Source organism: Vulpes lagopus, chromosome 2 (assembly GCF_018345385.1).
Source record: "Vulpes lagopus strain Blue_001 chromosome 2, ASM1834538v1, whole genome shotgun sequence".
NCBI lineage: Eukaryota > Metazoa > Chordata > Mammalia > Carnivora > Canidae > Vulpes > Vulpes lagopus.
The window spans coordinates 94,057,914-94,077,719 of record NC_054825.1 but is presented as its reverse complement, the minus strand read 5'-3'; the positions used below and the strand labels follow the sequence as shown (position 1 = coordinate 94,077,719).

The window sequence follows — 19,806 nt, the reverse complement described above, 5'->3', positions numbered from 1 at the left end:
AAACTGACTCTTGGTGATACAATAAAAGTGCAGTACTTGTCTATATGGTGGGATGGGGTGGGAAGTGGAATTGCTGGAATCTCCTGCAGATAGGAGATTTTTATATGTATTAACAAAGGACATGGATTTTTTAAATAGTTGAGAAATGTGGAATTTTTGGACAAAGCCTTAGTATAGTTCAAATCTGTCTATTGCTCCAGATCCTCAAAGGGATTTTCAAGTAGCTTAACCTACAATTTTCCAACTCAGAAAAAAGTAAGCTGCAATATGCAAAATTTCTGAGCTGTAATCAAATTCTCTAAGGAAGGTTTTGTTTGTTTTTATTACTTGTTTTAAGCTACAAAATTGGAAATAGTATATGTGGCACATTTAACTCTTAGTATGTTCTGACAAGTAATAAACTAATGCTTATAACGGTCCCTGAACTATTTGGGTGAAATATGGTTTGCATCAGTGAGTGTGTGTATACATATACAATATTATAAAGGAATATTTATGATAACTCACTGACTAGTGGAAAGATTGCTTCAGAAAACATAAATTACCATAGTTGCAAATAATAGCTTTCCCTGAGGGAGCTTTGAAAGAATTTACATTTGAATTGGATCCTGAAACTGTAAATGTGAATTTATCACCCATTCTTTAAGAAATATCATGGCTATATATAAGATAGCCCTATAGAAATGAAATTCAGTGACAACAAATTAGTTTGGTCTTCCAAAAATTATTATCAGAATTATGTTACTTTACTGAGCTCATTCTTGCTCTAAATTCAGCTTGTCTTCAGAGCATTAAGAATCTGACCTCAAATGGATTCCATAAATAATCACTTTTATTAAAAACCATGATTCTTTGAAATGTAAAAAGAAATATCACATGGAGAAACTCAACCAGGAAAAAAAAAAAGCTGGGAATAATGCAGCTTAATAACTGGTGAAAGTTTCCACGTTGACTTTTCAAATTTGTGTTTCCATTGTCAACAAGGTAGATGTATAAAGGAGTAACAATGAGTATTTTCTGGGGTCTGAGGTCAAATCCACTCTAAATATCGCGATATTTGTGTCTTTATAGACTCTTGGATTATTTTAGATTCATCTGTTTTCATCATTTCTAAGGATGAAATTGGTTATAGGAAATAATTATAGGAAGTTATTTTTCATTAAGAGCTAGTGGAGAATACCTCACTTAAGTATGGTGGGATTTAAAGGCATTCTGTAAGTGATTTTCCTAGAAATCAAATTATGTATACATTATGTGTATTATATATCCCTTTAACTGTAAGTGGAAAGAATGACTTTCAGCATTGGCTCTGTCCCTTCCTTGCTGTGGGCTGCTTACTAAAACTCTGCACCTTTCCCTCAAATATTAAAATGGAAATATAATATTTGTTACTTCATAGGATTGGTGAGAGAATTAAATGAGATAATATGAATTTGAAAACCACAGGCTTAGTTCATAATAAGGGCTCAATGGCTATTACAATTTTTGACAAACGATTGACAAAATATGATTGAGGCTTTGGAATATGTCCTTCTGGTCTTGTTCTTCTTTCCAATTGCATCTTACTTAATTCACAATGTAGCCATCATATTTGTACTATATTTCAATCTATGCCATAAAATAAGCTTTATTTATTAAACATAAACAAGTTTTATTTTAATGCCATTAAAAATAATGAATGAGATACATTTGTAATCACAGAATTACGGTCTTTGTTTTACCTTGGAAAGGCCTTGGAAGTATATCCTCTATAAGGGATTAAAGGGGGTACTTCCAACTGTTAAAATTACTCCTTTATGATGAGAGAAAAGGAAAGAAAATAATGCCTCTTGAACAAATATATTGTCCGCTTGCTTTTTCTTTTCTTTTCTTTTTCTCTTTCTTTCTTTTTCTTCTTTTCTTTCCTTTCTTTCTTCTTCCTTCCTTTTCTTTTTTATTTCCCTGCTTCCTTTTCTCTCTCCTTTCTTCTTTCCTTCCTCCCTTCTTTCCTTTTCTCCCTCTTCTCCTCCTTCTTGTTGCTATTTTATCCACGGAATGGGCAGTACTCACTTGGGACGAGCTGGTGGGAATAATGCCATTTGGAAAGTATACAGCACAGGCTGCATAGCACAACACAATAAAGTCCTGACCTGTCAGCTCCCAGGATTCCTGCATGGCCAAATGACTCTTAATTTCCCAAAATTAGTCTGAGAATATTTTGTAACAGCAATTTGAATAAACTGACTCACATGCCACTGTGATTTAATGTGTGCTTTGGTACTGAATCAGCCGTGTTTGGCCAGCCTTGCTGTCTTCACATTTTTCTTCGTGTTTATCCTTAGCTTAGCAACCAACCAACCAGTGAGTGGAATGTCAATCTTTAAGAGTGAAGCAGATTAGTTTACTGACTGTTCCACTGAGAGATCGAGTTCGTATGGTTTACATTTTTATTCTTCTTTTTTGTACTTATGATATTCTGAATGCATGAAATTTTGGTCCCCCCCCCCCCCAATTTTTCACAGGGTTTCAAATACTCGTAAAAATGTGACTTAGAGATATTTTATATGTCTCTAGTTTGGAATAAGAGATTGCTGTGTTACGTGTTGGTGAACACACAAATGTAAGAACAGGAGAACAACTTTATCAAAGAATCAAAAAGTAACAAATACGTAAACAGGACGGATGGTCATCTTAAGGCAGTAACAAAAATTAAATACCTCTCCCAACCCATTTTTTTTTTGACCAAACAGCTGTAAATCTGTATTTGACATAAAAACGTTTTATGTAACGTTGTTACATAAAAAACGTTCAGTAAACGTTGTTTACTGAAAGCAAATTCTTGAACAAGTTTTATTTTAGTGCCATTAGACAGTAATGATCGACACACATTTGCAATCGTAGAATGGCCTTTGTTTTACTTTGGGAAGGTCTTGGAAGTATTTACTCCGGACCTGCTTTAGGGATGTTAAAACTGAAACAGTCTTTGAAAAACAGAAAGCGAGTCTGTGCTGTCTCAGGCTCCGGGCGGCGCCTCTTCCACCCACCAGAGCGACCTTCAGGCCGGCAGGGCCCCCGGGGACGGTTCCAGGCCCGCGAGCGCGGCTGGGGGCTGCTCAGGGCCCGGACCCCGCCTCCCTCCTGCGCTGCGGCCCGCGTCCACGGAGTTTCGAGTCTTTGGGGAAGAGGCCGCGGGGCTCCCGGGAGGCCGCCGCGGGGGGGGGGCGGGCGGCGTCCTCGCCGCGGGGGGACACGTGTGTCCCGCGTGATGCGGCCCAGACCCGGGGCCGCCCCCGCCGCCGCCGCCGCCGCCGCCGCCATGCGGTTCCGCTTCGGGGTGGTGGTGCCGCCCGCGGGCGCCGGGGCCGCGCCGGAGCTGCTGGTCGTGGGGTCGCGGCCCGAGCTGGGGCGCTGGGAGCCGCGCGGGGCCGTGCGCCTGAGGCCGGCGGGCTCGGCGGCGGGCGGCGGGGCGCGGGCGCTGCAGGAGCCGGGCCTGTGGCTCGGGGAGGTGGAGCTGGCGCCCGAGGAGGCGGCGCGCGACGGGGCGGAGCCGGCCCGCGTGGACACCTTCTGGTACAAGTTCCTGAAGCGGGAGCCGGGAGGAGAGCTCTCCTGGGAAGGTACCTCGGCCTCGGCCTCGGCCGCCGCCGCCGCCGCCGCCGCCGCCGCGCAGGCCGCGCCAGCCTCCCGGCGCCCCGCCCCCGCCCCTGCCCCTGCCCCCGCCCCTGCCCCTGCCCCCGCCCCTGCCCCCGCCCCTGCCCCCGCCCCTGCCCCTGCCCCGCGCGTCTCCGCCCCCGCGCCCCTCCCCCGGCGCCCCTCCCCCACCCCGCCCCTCCCCCGGCGCCCCTCCCCCACCCCGCCCCTTCCCCGTGCCCCTCCCCCCGCGCGCACCCCGCCCCCGTGCCCCGCCCCCGCCCCTTCCCCCCGCTTCCCCGCCGCCGTGCCCCTCCACCGCCCTTCCCCCTCCACCGCGGCGCCCCTCCCCCCGCGCGCCCTCCCTCCCCGGCGCCCCTCCCCCCGCCCCGCCCCGCCCCGCCCCCCGCGGGCGCGGAGGAATCCCCCAGCCGGGAAGCCAGCCCCTCCGCTAACGCCCCTGCTGCTTACCGCATAGGAGTCCTTTTTCTTAGATTTGGGAGCGGACGGAATGCAAAGACATTGAGTGCATCTCTTTTTGGGTTTTTAAAAAAATGTATTGAGATATGCTCTGATATCCTAAGATTAAAAAAGCCTATGTAAGCTAGTTGTAAAAAAAAAAAAAATCAAATTTCAAGGTAAAAACTTGTTTCCTCCCCACACCTTAAGCCCACTTGGTACTGCCCAGTACGTGTGTGTCTACCTACCTCTCCGGTGTCCTCTCACACACGTTCTATGTTAGTCCGTATCTTGCCTTTTCTTGCTTAACGGCATGTTGTGGATACCTTTTCGTGTCGCTTGGTATAGATGCATTTCATTTTTTAAATGGCAACAAAATACATGTTTAAAAATTTTTATTATTTATTCATTCATGAGTGACACACAGAGAGAGGCAGAGACACCGGCAGAGGGAGAAGCAGGCCCCATGCAGGGAGCCCGACGTGGGACTCGATCCCGGGACCCCAGGATCAGGCCCTGGACCGAAGGCAGCGCTAAACCGCTAGAGCCACGCGGGCTGCGCAATGGCAACAAAATACTGTGCATCTAAGTACACTTTTAAGTGGTTTTCATTTCCCTGTTAAAAACAGTAATTAGCTTAATTGAAAGTCCGCGTATAGAGTATTTGGCAGTGTTGCTGTAGGGTAGACTCTGCGGAGAGAAATGGCGAGGTCAGAGCGTGGCCTTATTTTGCCTTCCAATGAGGACTGCCAAATTATACCTTGAAAAGGTTATACCAGTGCAGGCTCGCGTCTGCCATATGTGAACTTAGCTCCTTAAATGTGGTGTGCAAAGTAGAGGATTGGACTTGTGTGACTCAGTAGTTGTCCAAAGCTGATTAAATGAATGTCTCTGTAGAAGTTTATATGACAAAAATGGGCCATTTAATCCATAATGATGTGGAAACCATCAGTAAAGAACATGAGTTTTTTTTTTTTTTTTTTTTTAAGACTTACTGACTTATTCATGAGAGACACAGAGACATAAGCAGAGGGAGAAGCAGGCTCCCTGTGGGAAGCCTGATGCCGAACTCCATCCCATGACTCTGCCATCAGGACCTGAGCCCAAGGCAGACGCTCAACCACTGAGCCACCCAGGTGCCCCGAGAGTATGAGTATTTTATAATGCATTTATATATTATCCTTGTCCCACTGGGTTTTATGGCCAGGTGCCATTCATTGTCATTTTGTATTACCATGCCAGAAAGGGAAGGAATCCTCACCAGTTTATGCCCTTCTTTACAGGATACTACTTTTATCGATAATATTATATAATTTTTCACAGTAAAATATCTGATAATTTTAATAAAAGTTAAGGACTTCCCCTTCCCTACACCTCTCCTTTTCTATTTTTAGCTTTTCTGATATTCCTTCCAAAGTTCTAAGTAATTTGCCTATCTTGCTATTAATGTATCAAGTTTAACTTTTCTGTTCTTAGATTTCTGAGTTACTATATAAATTATAAATAACATTTTAAAATTAAAATTAGACATATCTATTGACAGCAGCTATTTATGCATAAATTTAACCATCATACTTCCAGTGAAATATAAGGAAATTAAGTTCACTACCTCTTCGACCATGCTGATTTTTCTATTTTTATTTTATATAAAAACTATATACGTATATGGTTGTTGACTTGCTATTATATAGAAAATTCTGTTACAGTGATTCAATTATGTAGAAAGTCCTATTTAAGAGGATAAGAAAAGATAGCTTACCTACACATTCTTCTCCCTGTCCTTCCTTTGGTTAATTACTTTCTCTACATTGGTACGTTTTATATAACTTATATTTTGTTTTATAATTGTGGCTATCCTTTCTTGTTTTAGATTGACAGGTTGATTCTAAGAATGGTAAATTAACAAAGAGCATCATGAGAAGCATCCTAGCCAGTGTTTAGAGCAAGGATTCTGGAACAGGATGCCTGAGGTCACCAACCCATGTATAACCTTGGGCAGGTTACTTCACCTTTCTGTGCTGTTGCTGAAAGAACTAAGCTGGCTAATAAGTCTAAAGGAATTAGAATGGGACTTATATTAAGTGTTAAATAAGTGTTAATTGTCATTATATTTACTGTTACAATTAGGAAATAATTATTGCAGAACCAATTAGTGCAATTAGACTCCTAAAAAAGGAAAGGTAATTCTGTGATGTGGAACCTGTGCTACCAAGAGGAAAAATTCTTTTTCTCTTCACCATAAACCGTGATCAGATTTTACTTAAAATGATACCAGGGTTTGTTTTACTTCATATTTAGCTGGTAATGTTCTTCTACAACTTGTTTAAAAATTTCCCCTTAAGGGCAGCCTGGGTGGCTCAGCGGTTTAGTGGCACCTACAGTCCAGGATGTGATCCTGGAGACCTGGGATCGAGTCCCACGTCGGGCTCCCTGCATGGATGGAGTCTGCTTCTCTCTCTGCCTGTGTCTCTGCCTCTCTCTGTGTGTCGCTCTTGAATAAATAAATAAAATCTCTTAAAAATTCTCCTTAATTTATTTTTATTTTTTATTTTTATTTTTATTTTACCAGAAGCAACACATTGATCATCAAAATTTCCTAGCTTGATTGTGGTATTTGATGAATGCAAATTTCTCATTTTTTGGAAAATTTTTGCCTTGAAAAATTGGGATTCTTGTTCTCATTTTCACTGATGTATAGCTTTCAGAGAACAGCTATCTGGGACTTTTTTTTTTTTTTTAATTGAATACCTGTGTTACATTGTTTTGGATTTCATGTCTTCCTTTTTCTTAAATATCTTAGTCATTTTGTTGGATTGTATCCTAAAATAATTTTGAAGAAACAGTAAATGGGAGATAAAATATCCAGGCTCTTAAATGCCTGAAAATGTCTTTATTTTGCCCTCACACTTGACTGAACATTTGGTAGACTATTCTAGTCTCAAATTAATTTTCCCTTTGAAGGCTTTGCTTCAGTACCTTGTAGTACCCAATGAAATGTATAATTATGATGTCAAACTAAGCCCATTCCTTTATATGCAATGTTTTTTTTTCTTCCCCTTTTGAGGCTTTACAATCTTTCCTTAAATTAGTTTACCAGTATGTATCTGAGTTCTCTTTTGTTTATCATTTGACAATGGGCTGGCTCTTTCCATTTCAGGAATTGCATCTTTCAACTCAGAGAGATTTTTAATTATTTCATTTCCTCCCCTATTTTCTCTGTTCTTTCCTCTGAAATGTCTGTTAGCCAAGTAATGTACCTTCTGCATACATGTGAGTATCTTTTAAGTTTTGTCTTATAGTTTCCATGATTTGTGTTTGGATGCATTTTCCGGACAGTGTTTCCCAGAACACTGTATGGTTTTTAATACTAGCTATTCCATTACCTAGTCATTACACTGGATTTTTAAAAAAAATTTTGGCAATCATATTTTTAGTCTTCTACATTTTCCTGTTGTTCTTTGATTTGTTTGTTTGTTTTTCAGAGTTGCTTGTTTTTCCTGTATGGATACAATTAATTTCTGAATCTTTCCAATGACATTAAAAGTTGATTCTGTCTTGCATTAACTTTTTTTTTCCTTTATGGGCAATTTTTTTTATACTATAGGTTTTCCTCAAATATTGGACAATCTTTGGATGACCATTTTTATGAATAAAGAATATATTGATTAGCGTAGGTAGTTGGACTAGTTTCTTATTTCAGTTGCTTATGTTTACCCCAAATCCCCTCTAAATGGGAGGACATGCATGGGATACTGTGTAATTTGGCAGATTTTGCAGAGGGGTTTCCCTCTGTAGGGTATGAGGCTGGGGAGCCAGCAGGCTCTAGGTGCTTACCATTAGCAAAGTAAAACCAGAAAAACAAGCAAATGAAATCTTACTATGGGGAAAAATATTTAGCATATTTTATTCCTAAATAGAGTTGCCTTTTCTTTCTCTTCTTTTTTACTTTCACCTCTACTGGGGGACCATATATCTCAAGATCTGTTTCACCTAGATCTCTTGCCTGTACCCCACTGGGGCCCTTTCCAGAAAGACCTTTCCCTCCTATGTTTAGAGCATACTGAATTCATGTTGAGGATAGGGTGGGCTGGAAGGAGGTGTGTGGGAAACCTTTCCTTACAGTCTTCTCCAGGCATCTGTGTATTTGTTAGGTCTCTTCTTACCTGTTTTTTTTTTTTTTAGATTTTATTTTTATTTATTCATGAGAGACACAGAGCGAGGCAGAGACATAGGCAGAGGGAGAAGTAGGCTCCCTGCGGGAAACCCTATAAAGGACTCTGTCCTCGGATCCCAGGACCATGACCTGAGTCTGAGGACAGACGCTAAAGCACTGAGCACCCAGGCATCCCACCTGTTGCTTTTTTTTAGAAGTCTTTTCTAACTCTTCCCTCAGTCTTTCTCATAATGCCTCTTCTTTCCCTCATACCTCATCTCACAGTTTAAAATTACATTAGTTATATTAACCTAGACTCTGATCACAAGTAATGGAAACAAAGTATGAACCAGCCTAAAAAATTATTAACTCATATAACCAAACTAAAAGAAGCATAGAGTTTAACCTCTCTCTCCTCACTCACTCTCCAGCTGTCTCTCTTCCCCTTGGGTTTGCTTTACTCCAGTCAAGCAAATGCTTGACTTCATTCTCTCATGTGGACTCTACCAAGCTAGACTTCCCAACAAGGAGCTCCAGGCTTACATATTCAAAGCCAGAGAAGAAAATATATTCTTCCCTCAAGCTCTAGTTAGAAAAATGTGTGGGGAAAACCTGGAGTTTACCTTCCTTGAACTAATCATTCTTGCCAGGAAGGTGGGAGTACAATGAGCATGTCCAACAGCAAACACTTCTTGGAGCAGAGGAGAAACACTTCTCCCCACAAAATGTGTACTGTTTCAGGGGCAGTTTAGAATGCAGAGGGCTGTAAGTTAACAGAAAAACACAACAAACAGTTGCTTAAACAAATTTAATGTTTCTGCTATTTAATGTACATAGATAGATGGTGGTAATAATACTCCACAGCTCATGGATGTCAGGAGAGGTATCATTGCATCTTCTTGGCTTTTTCTTCAAGACAACAGCTGCCACTCCAGTCATCACATCTGCATTCAGTGGAATATGGGGAGGAGAGAGAAGAGTAGAAAAGTCAACCAGGGGTATCCCTTTTATCTGGAAAGCTGTAATCTCAGCAGATTACTCTCCTCCTCACAACACATATAATTCTTTTCAGTTGGTAATTGTGAATAAAGCTGCTATAAAACATTGATGTGCAAGTTATTATGTAAACCTAAAGTTTTCAAATCAGTTGGGTAAATACCTAAGAATGGGTTTACTGGATCATATGAAATTGTGTTTAGCTTTGTAAGAAACTGCCAAACCATCTTCTGGAACGGCCATAGCATTTTTCATTCCCACCAGCAAGGAATGAGAGTGCCTATTGCTACACATTCTCATCAGTGCTTGAATTTGTTCGTTTTTTGGGTTTTAACTATTCTTATAGTCGTGCAGTGGTATTTGATTTTTTAAAATTACAGTTCCCTAATAATACATGATGTTGAGCATCTTTTTACATGTTTATTTGCCATCCGAATATCTTTTTTAGTTGGGTGTCTGCTCAGATTTTTTCTCCACTTTTTAGTTAGGTTGTTTGTTTTGAAGAGTTCTTTGATTTTGAAGAGTTCTTTGAATATTTGGGTAGAACTTCTAAAGAGATATCTGATTTGCAAGTATTTTCTCACTATGAGTTGTCTTTCATCTCTTAACAGTGTTATTTACAATGTAAAACTTTTAATGCTGTCCAACTTACCATTTTTTTCTTTTATGGATTATGCTTTTTGTTTTGAAAAAACTCATTTCTAAATCCAAGGTCATCTAGATTTTCTCCTGTGCTATTTTCTAGAAGCTTTTTATGCTCTTGCATGTTACATATAGGTCTATAATCCATTTTGTGTTAACTTTTATTTATTTATGTGTCTAAGTTCTTTTTTTCATATGCTCATCCAATGTTCCAGCACCATTTGTTGAAAATTCTTTCCTTCCTTTTTTTCATGTGCCTTTATTAAAATTCATTTGACAATATTTGCACTGATCTGTGCCCATTCTTTCACTCATGTCACACTGTGTTGATTACTATAGCTTTGTGTTAACTTGAAATATTAGTAGTATGGATCTTCCGTCTTTGTTTTCTTCAGTATAGTGTTGACTCTTTTTGGTGTTTTGCCTTTTCATTTACATTTTAGAATCAATTTGTTGATATTATGAAATAGCTTGCTGTGATTTGATTGGGATTGTATTGAATCTATCAAGTTCAGAAAAAATGACATCTTAACAATATCAAGTTTTTCAGTTTATGAACCTGGAATACATCTCCATTTAATTAGGTCTTCTTTGATTTCTTTCATTAGTATTTTATAGTTCTCCACATACAGATCTGTACATGTTTTGTTAGATTTTTACATTTTGGAGGGTATGTGTGCTATTTTAAGTGGCATATTTAAAAACTTTTTATTTTTTATTTATTTATTTTTTATTTTTTTTATTTTTTTTTTTTAACTTTTATTGGTGTTTAATTTTCCAACATACAGAAAAACACCCAGTGCTCATCCCGTCAAGTGTCCACCTCAGTGCCCGTCACCCATTCCCCTCCAACACCCGCCCTCCTCCCCTTCCACCACCCCTAGTTCGTTTCCCCGAGTTAGGAGTCTTTATGTTCTGTCTCCCTTCCTGATATTTCCCAACATTTCTTTTCCCTTCCTTTATATTCCCTTTCACTATTATTCATATTCCCCAAATGAATGAGAACATACACTGTTTGTCCTTCTCTGATTGACTTATTTCACTCAGCATAATACCCTCCAGTTCCATCCACGTTGAAGCAAATGGTGGGTATTTGTCGTTTCTAATTGCTGAGTAATATTCCATTGTATACATAAACCACATCTTCTTTATCCATTCATCTTTCGATGGACACCGAGGCTCCTTCCACAGTTTGGCTATTGTGGCCATTGCTGATAGAAACATTGGGGTGCAGGTGTCCCGATGTTTCATTGCATCTGAATCTTTGGGGTAAATCCCCAACAGTGCAATTGCTGGGTCGTAGGGCAGGTCTATTTTTAACTCTTTGAGGAACCTCCACACAGTTTTCCAGAGTGGCTGCACCAGTTCACATTCCCACCAACAGTGTAAGAGGGTTCCCTTTTCTCCGCATCCTCTCCAACATTTGTTGTTTCCTGCCTTGTTAATTTTCCCCATTCTCACTGGTGTGAGGTGGTATCTCATTGTGGTTTTGATTTGTATTTCCCTGATGGCAAGTGATGCAGAGCATTTTCTCATGTGCATGTTGGCCATGTCCATGTCTTCCTCTGTGAGATTTCTCTTCATGTCTTTTGCCCATTTCATGATTGGATTGTTTGTTTCTTTGGTGTTGAGTTTAATAAGTTCTTTATAGATTTTGGAAACTAGCCCTTTATCTGATATGTCATTTGCAAATATCTTCTCCCATTCTGTAGGTTGTCTTTTAGTTTTGTTGACTGTATCCTTTGCTGTGCAAAAGCTTCTTATCTTGATGAAGTCCCAATAGTTCATTTTTGCTTTTGTTTCTTTTGCCTTCGTGGATGTATCTTGCAAGAAGTTACTGTGGCCAAGTTCAAAAATGGTGTTGCCTGTGTTCTCCTCTAGGATTTTGATGGAATCTTGTCTCACATTTAGATCTCTCATCCATTTTGAGTTTATCTTTGTGTATGGTGAAAGAGAGTGGTCCAGTTTCATTCTTCTGCATGTGGATGTCCAATTTTTAAAAACTTTTTAATTTTAAATTTCAGTAGTTTATTGCTGATATATAGGAAAGAAATTCACTTTCATATCTATTGATGTTTGGATGCTGGACATTTAGTTTTTCATTAATTTAGAGTTTGGAATTTCTTTTCTGGTAGTTATTTGTGGATTAGTTTGAACTTTTGAAGATTATCTTGAAGGTTCAAAAGGCAAATCTGTAATAGTTTTTAGTGTAGGGCTAATTTAGCCCTACTACTAGGCAGTGGACCTCCTATGTTCTCTTTTGAATGCCTCAGTGTATTAAATAAGATTTCCTCACTCTGATGGAAATGCAAATGTTTCCTGGTTTTGTGTGAGCTCTGCAAGTTGTTTGGCATTCAGTATTCAGAAATTTATTCTATTTGTTTTTTTCTGTGGCTTGCCATTTGTTCTTTGTATGGCTCTATCAAATTTCATCTTATGTATCCACAGATTGGCAGGAAGCCAAAGAATCTAAGATATCTTTATGTAGATTTATGGAAGTCTTTCCTTTCATGGCTTTCTCATTTCTGGAATTTGTCCTTACAAATTCTAATCAACCTAAATTTGGATTTCTAGTTCCTCAATCACTGAGACTATTGAGTTCTATTTGGAATCCCATCCCTGTGTCATGGTTCAGAAATTCTCTACAGGTAGAAATTCATGACATTCATGTAGTTCACCTTGTTTCTTTTTCTTCTGTCAGAACTTATACTCATATGCTGCCTTTTGTTCAACATTTAAAAAGTGTTTTATATATTGTGCCATTTTTTTTTTAGTTGTTACTTTTATAGGCAGGAGAAGTCTTGGACTGATTTTTTTTTTTCTTGGACTGATTTTTAAACATTTGCAGGTAAGTATTTTTCCAGCATATTTTTAAAAATTTTGCAAAAGAATTCCTGATTTTGTTGTTTATTTCTAATATGTTTATGTATATGTGTGTGTATTTATGTACATGTATTCATAGATACATACACAGTCTAGTCTATATGTCTCTTGTTAAAATTAGGTTGTTTTCTTTGAGAATGTCTTCTAAAAGGGATAATTAGTAACCACACTAAGGTTGTTATGAGGACTAGTTTATACAATGCCTGTAACAAAGTAGTAGCTGTGACTTTAAGATAGCTAACAATTTATAGCAGCTGAATTTCCTTGGTCTTTCCATTTTCAAGATGAAATTTATTGATCTTAAAGATAGTTTATGTTCATAGAAGCAGCAACAGTTTTATATAATACTGGACTAATCCATACACTGACCCCAAAGTATTTGCCAAGTATATTTTAGACTATCCTGCAATCTCCCAATAATTATTTGCCTTACCCATTTCTACTTGTACTTTTTTTTTTTTTTAAGATTTTTAAATTTATTCATGAGAGACACACAGAGAGAGGCAGAGACACAGGCAAAGAGAGAAGCAGGCTCCATGAAGGGAGCCCAACGTGGGATTCAATCCCAGGTCTCCAGGATCACGCCCTGGGCTAAAGGCAGGCGCCAAACTGCTGAGCCACCCAGACGTCCCACTACTTGTACTTTCTACTCCAGCTGTAATATACCTTGGTGAAGACTGGGTTTGAGTGGAGGATAGTTGGACATGTACAAAAGGCAATACAAGTGGAAGGATCTGGCAGAGAGTTATGCGAGAATAGCTGAATGAGATATGAATGACAAGTATAAAGATGACTTTGAAGAGTGACATATGGCATGGTCAAGAAATATTTATTTTAGTAATATTTTATTACAGTTGTATGAAAAATCCTAACTAAAAATTATGATAAATGAAATTTTACTATTTCTAGGTCAGTGGCAATTGTTGTATGGTGATTTCATACGATAATGGAGAAAGTGGGGCCCAGAGAGCCTTAGCAAATAACCTAAGCCCACACACAATGCTAGCCTGTGGGAAACACAGGCTGTGGGAAACACCTTCTTTGGGCAGGTGTCATGATTTCGCACTAGGCAGGGCATGGAAATTTGGTAAGTGAATTATAGTATTCCATACATGAACTCTAACTCTAGGACTTCATAGATGAGGAGGAGTTTATGCTGTTTGCATGAGATCTGGGATATCTCAGGACTTAGATATTGAGCATCTGCCTTTGGCTCAGGTCATGATCCCCGGGTCCTGGGATCGAGTTCCGCATCAGGTTCCCCGCAGAGAGCCTGCTTCTCCCTCTGTCTGTGTCTCTGCCTCTCTCTCATGAATAAATAAATAAAATATTTAAAAAAAAGATCTGGGATCTTTCTGTATTATCAGTGAGAAGGGAATTGACAGAGAATGAGACAAAATAGAGAAGTGAATTGATATTCTCTTTACTCCAAAGGATCCTTCTCCTCACATTCTCTCATCCTGCCTCCCTATTCCTTTCTCTTCAGAGCATTCATTTAATATATTCTATCAGCCAGAATGACCTAAAGTTTTAACACCATCAAGAAGGATATTCAAACCAAAATAAAAAGCATTTTTTCCCCTCTTGGATCAAAATCAGTTGTACCAGATGGAGGAAAATAATCCAGGAGTAAATATTACTGCAGTTTCTTATTCCATCTCCCCAGTACCTGATCCTCCATCATTTACCAGAGAGTTAATGGGAGCAGAAATGAAAGTGCTTGCTGCTTTTAGAGGATTTGTTCATGTCCCCTAGAAGCAGAATGAGGTTCTAATTTTAGGGAAAGTTAGAGAAAATATTGTTGCATGCTCACACAGTGGGGAGGGAGAAAAGTTATGAACATTTTTTTTTTCAAAAGGTGGTAAAACAACTACAGTCTTAACAATGTTCTTTGGTGCTCCTATAGAGATAACATAATCAGCTGGATAAAGCATTAGTTTAAACAAGTATAACATATTTTATGGTGTTTAATTTGGGGATATAAAATGCATATACTGGAGATTTTATGCTTCATTAAATGTTTCTTTGTGTAAAGATAATGCTCCTGAGTATTTGGGATGTGAGTGTCAAATGAGGAAAAGGTTTACAAATTGGATTTGTAGAAAACCAGAGAATGGATGGATAGCTTAATGAGGCAAGAAAAGTATAAGGAGATTTCAACTTTCTGTGCCAGAGAAGGGCTCAGCTGGCCAGTCAGGTCTGACTAGCTGGGCTTCCACTGGTTGTGAGAGATGGCTCTGTGTCTTTGTAATGGCACTGGTGCCAGTGCTTCTGAACAGGAAAGCTCATTAAAATGTTTTATTATTCCAAGATCATCCTCAACTTGAATATTGTTATCTGGAAAATTTTCTGTTTTCTGCTCTGACGGTGGGATCCTGGGCTGTGTCCAGCTAGCTCAGAGCTGTATTATAGCCAGTATCTGCTGAGTGAGAAGCTTGACAGTTTCAGTCCTATGACCTTTGTGGTTTTAAATGTTAAATCATAATGTCACATTAACATAACATAGAGCTTTATCCTGAATTTTAGTTAATTAAACCATAGAGGATTAGAGGAATGGTTATGATGAAATCATTTCCTTTTCAGTTTAGTCGTAAAAGGCTCTATATTATGTCCACGAGTAAAGACAAATTTAATCATTTCACCTATGATTGCTAAAATTTCTGGATGTTATATTTGTAGATTTTATGAACTATTTGTACCTTTGTAAAAGTTAATATAATATTTAAATTCATGTCTTTTGTCATAAATTACCAATTTATTACCTTCTTCACTTGATTGAAATCACTAAAAATCTATCTATTTGATGAGCATGACAGCCATTACCCAGAACAATTCCTGAGCTGGAGAAATTTTGAACTCCCATACACAGAAAACTGTATTTGGGGTTAAACTGGTTTTTTCCCCCCACAATCTTAGATTCAGAAATATTCTTAATATCATCTATTGAATTCTGAGGTTGGACAAATTCTGAATGTTGAGTACAAAAATACGTTGGTTTAAAGTGTTGCTTTAACATTTACTAGTTCAGAATAATTATGAGGAAGTGTTGAGCTAATACATGTGAACATTCTTTGTAAATGGATGTCATAATTATTTTGTATTAAAAATATTGACAAGGTTTTGTCATTGGCTTATTTATGTTTATCATTTTTTGAGTGATACTTCACATTTATTTGCAATGAAGGGGTATCCCATAAAAATTTTTATTAGAAAAGCACTTTACCCCTGAGCTGTATATATATTTCTGCAAAGGCTTCAGTCTTCACTTACTAATCTGTTTAGAAATTTGAATCTGCAGTTTTTACTTGATGATGCTTTTTGATTATGGTTAAATGAGGTTTTGTTATTTTTCAGAGATATGCACTTAGAATTCATTAGTGAATCAATATAATTAGGTGTGAGGAATATAGAGAGACATAATCCAAATCAAACTTAAAAAAGGGAACTCTTTTAGGGACTCTGCTATTACAAAGGTGAAAAAGTACTATGAAAATAAAAATGTATTAATTTCATTAAATGTCACATTTTAGTATTGTTTGAAACCTTATTTTGATATTAGCCATTGAGAGAGGATGTCTATAACTTTCCTTTCCTCATTTAGGAAAATAAAAAACCCTAATAAATCAGAGTAAGTATTGGGTTCATTTATTCAACCCATTTTACACACAATTTTGAGGTTCAGTTATCCACCTGGCATTGTGATAAGTGCTGGGAAACAATGATGAAAAATTCACAGCTCTTGAATTTAAGAGATTTATATTCTAGCTGAGGAAAATAAAAGGCTTATCATCAAGGAAGGAACATAACAGAAACCTGAAAATCTATACGCAGTGTAGCGGAGGAAATTTGTCCCTGTAATAATTCAGGAATGGAAGAGGCGTTGGGAAGGTCTTTATGGAGGGGATAGTATTTTAAACTTGGTATTTAAAGAAAAACAGGATCTTCCCTCATTATTTTTCTTCTGTAATTATGAAAATAAAAGCAACACAATTATTCTTAAAAATCTGTCTGATGTGAATTCAAGAGGAAATTGGTGCTCTGACTTTACCTTCTATGAGTGAGAATTATGGTTTTATTGAAGTGACAAGGGAAAAGCCAGGGTCTGGGGATTCAAAGGCATTTAGTATTTAAGCCTTTTGTGGTAGGTCTCCTGGGAGTCCTGTGGTAGGTGACTGAATTGTAGAGTTTCGGGTGAAGGAATGCTGAGGGAGAGCGCTGGAGGGGCAGCTGGTAAGAAATGTGGAAATGAGGACTTCAGGAGACAGCAGGGCAGTGCTTCTGGGGTGGTGAGTAGGGCTTTCTTTCTTTCACCACTCCAGAAGGAAACCCTGTATTATACTAATCGATCCGCATTTTTCCCTCCACCCATCCTTTGGCTAATGTAGTAATGTACTTTCTGTCTCTATGGATTTGTCTATTCTGAATGTTTCATATAAATGGAACCATACAAAATGGCTCCTTGTAACTGACTATACATGCTTCATTCATAGTTTTATTGCTAAGTAACAATTTGTTGTATAGATATACCACATTCAATTTATTCGCTCATCGGTTGATGGACATAGGGGTTGTTTTCACTTTTTGAATGATGCTGCTATGAACTTTTGTGTAGACATATGTTTTCACTTCTTTTTATTTATTTATTTGTTTGTTTTCACTACTTTTGGGTATATATCCAGAAGTGGAATTGCTGAGTCATGGTAACTCCATGGTTTACCTTTCGAAGAACTGCCAAACTTTTTCAAAGTGACTGTATCATTTTATATTTCCACCAACATTGTCATTGTGGGAGAGTTTCAATTTCTCTATATCTTTCACAACACTTGCTATTGCCTGTATTTTTAATTTTAACCATCCTAGGGGGTGTGAAGTGGCATCCCATTATGGTCTTGATTTGCATTTCTCTAATGACTGTAACCAATAGGTAATATTGAACAACTTTTCTTTCTTTCTTTCTTTCTTTCTTTCTTTCTTTCTTTCTTTCTTTCTTTCTTCTTCTTTTCTTTTTTTTTTTGATTTTTAAATTTGTTTATTCATGAGAAACACACACACACAAACACACAGAGAGAGAGAGAGAGAGAGAGAGAGAGAGGCAGAGACACAGGCAGAGGGAGAAGCAGGCTCCATGCAAGGAGCCTGACGTGGGACTGGATCCCAGGTCTCCAGGATCACATCCTGGGCTGCAGGCGGCGCCAAACCGTTGCCCCACCGGGGCTGCCCCTTGAACAACTTTTCATGTGCTTATTGGCCATATGTCAATCAGAAGATTATGTGTGAGTGTATCTTCTTGAAGAAATATCTATTTATAACTCTGACCATCTTTAGTTAGGTTATTTGCCTTTCAGTTGTTGTTGTTGTAAGAGTCCATGTTTCTTTAAAAATCTACTTCTGGTGGCTATACAGATAAATACTACCAGCTATACAGCGCTGGTAGGGAGCTGACACACCTAACTTGGGCTGAACATTGAAGTCTTTACTTTGAAATGCATGAATTGGTTTTGTATAGTACTTTGTTGTAAACAAGTAAGGCAATATGGTTTAATGGTGATTTAATGGAATTGTCTGTTAAATACATTTATCTTCCTTGGCCTACTATTACCAAGTTCTATTTTTCTGTGCACCACCAGTAAATATAAGTGCCCTTTGAGCTTCTTTCTTCAGATCACCTCTTATCTTAAACTACATTCTTCCTTTGAAGGACTGTCTCCATACTTGTGATGATATAGCCCTAGCTCTAATCTCTCTTCTGGGCTGATCTATTATTCTATTGTCTATAAGACTTTTTCATCTGGATGTCCTGTAAGTGCTATAAACTCAATATATCCAAACCTCAACTACTGGTCAACCTTCACAAAGCTTTCTTTTCCCCTGTGTTCCTGATTTAAAGACACTAGCTCAGTCACTTAAGTATGTGGAAGCATAACTACTTAGGCTGAGCTGATTGCATGATGAACCCTTGAGGTATGCCAAGCATTTCCTAGTCCACATCCTTAAGAGATTTTGATTTGATTGTTCTAGGATTGGCCAGGGAATAAGAATTTTACAATTTCCCCAGGTGCTTTTGATAACCAGCTGGTTTGGGAGATCATTGTAAGAGATTCTGTAAGTTGAAATGTTTTAGTTCTCTCCCCACTCTGCCTCCAAACTATCTTTTTATTTTCTGTTACCTCTGTTATGGTTTGGTTCTTTGGCGTTTCAGTGGCTTTTTGCATGATCTAACTCCTTTGTGTCCTTTCTCTATTCAATACTTCCTCCATGCTCTTGCCAGAATTATCTTTCTAGAATACAGATTGGAGTGTCACATGTGCAAATAAAAATTCTTTGATGATTTCTTATTTCCTGTAAGATAAATCTAAGTTTTTTATTATGACTTTGAGGCTCCTAACAATCTGTCAGTCACCTACTTATGTCTGCACTTCTGCCATTCCCTGAAAACAGTCTATGTTTCAGTCACCCAGACTCTTATTCCCCCCAACATTTTATGGAACTCTTTGATAGTGCTATGCCCTTTTCTTGGATTTGTGTCACAACTGTGCCAGTCTTAGATCTGCAGTGAACCATGCTACATTATTCCATTGGCTTTGGTGGAATAATATGAAAGCCAATCAGAAGTAGCTTCTTCAGATAATTTATATTTATTATACAATTCTTAAATACAACAAATGATTATATAATATAAAGCTATTGGATCTATTGAAACCAAACCTTCTGATTGATGCACAACACTCACACATGCACATACCTATTTCTTTGGATTAGGGATACAGAGGATTAGTATCTTAATCTCCATGGGTGTCTGTCATAGTCCATTAGTGGCATTGTAGGAAAGATCTTTTTCTTTTTCTTTTTCTCTGGCAGCTGCTGAGGCCATCAGTGGTGATTGGATTCTGTGTGAAGGCTTTCATTAGAGCTTCTGATCAGAGACTTATCCTTCCAGCGTTAGCAGAGGGAGGGAATAGTATTCACTCCTTCAGCTGGAGTATGTCATATTGAGCTATGAAAATAGCACATAGTTTAGTGAACTCACATGGTTTGGTCACATATATGATTAGTGCACATGCTGT

General features: G+C 38.6%; 1 protein-coding gene across 3 annotated transcripts in view; it reads left to right on the top strand.

The window, feature by feature from the left end:
• The first annotated feature begins 1,723 nt into the window (after nt 1-1,723).
• EPM2A (EPM2A glucan phosphatase, laforin) overlaps nt 1,724-19,806 on the top strand; it is a 100,472-nt gene continuing 82,389 nt past the window's right edge. Inside the window, exon 1 of one of the 3 annotated variants that reach the window (XM_041744193.1) lies at nt 1,724-3,596. In XM_041744193.1, coding sequence (XP_041600127.1) covers nt 2,882-3,596 — 715 coding nt within the window. In that variant the 5' untranslated portion in view covers nt 1,724-2,881. The remainder of the gene's footprint in view (nt 3,597-19,806) is intronic. The other 2 variants (XM_041744190.1, XM_041744191.1) reach the window with 2 other exon arrangements.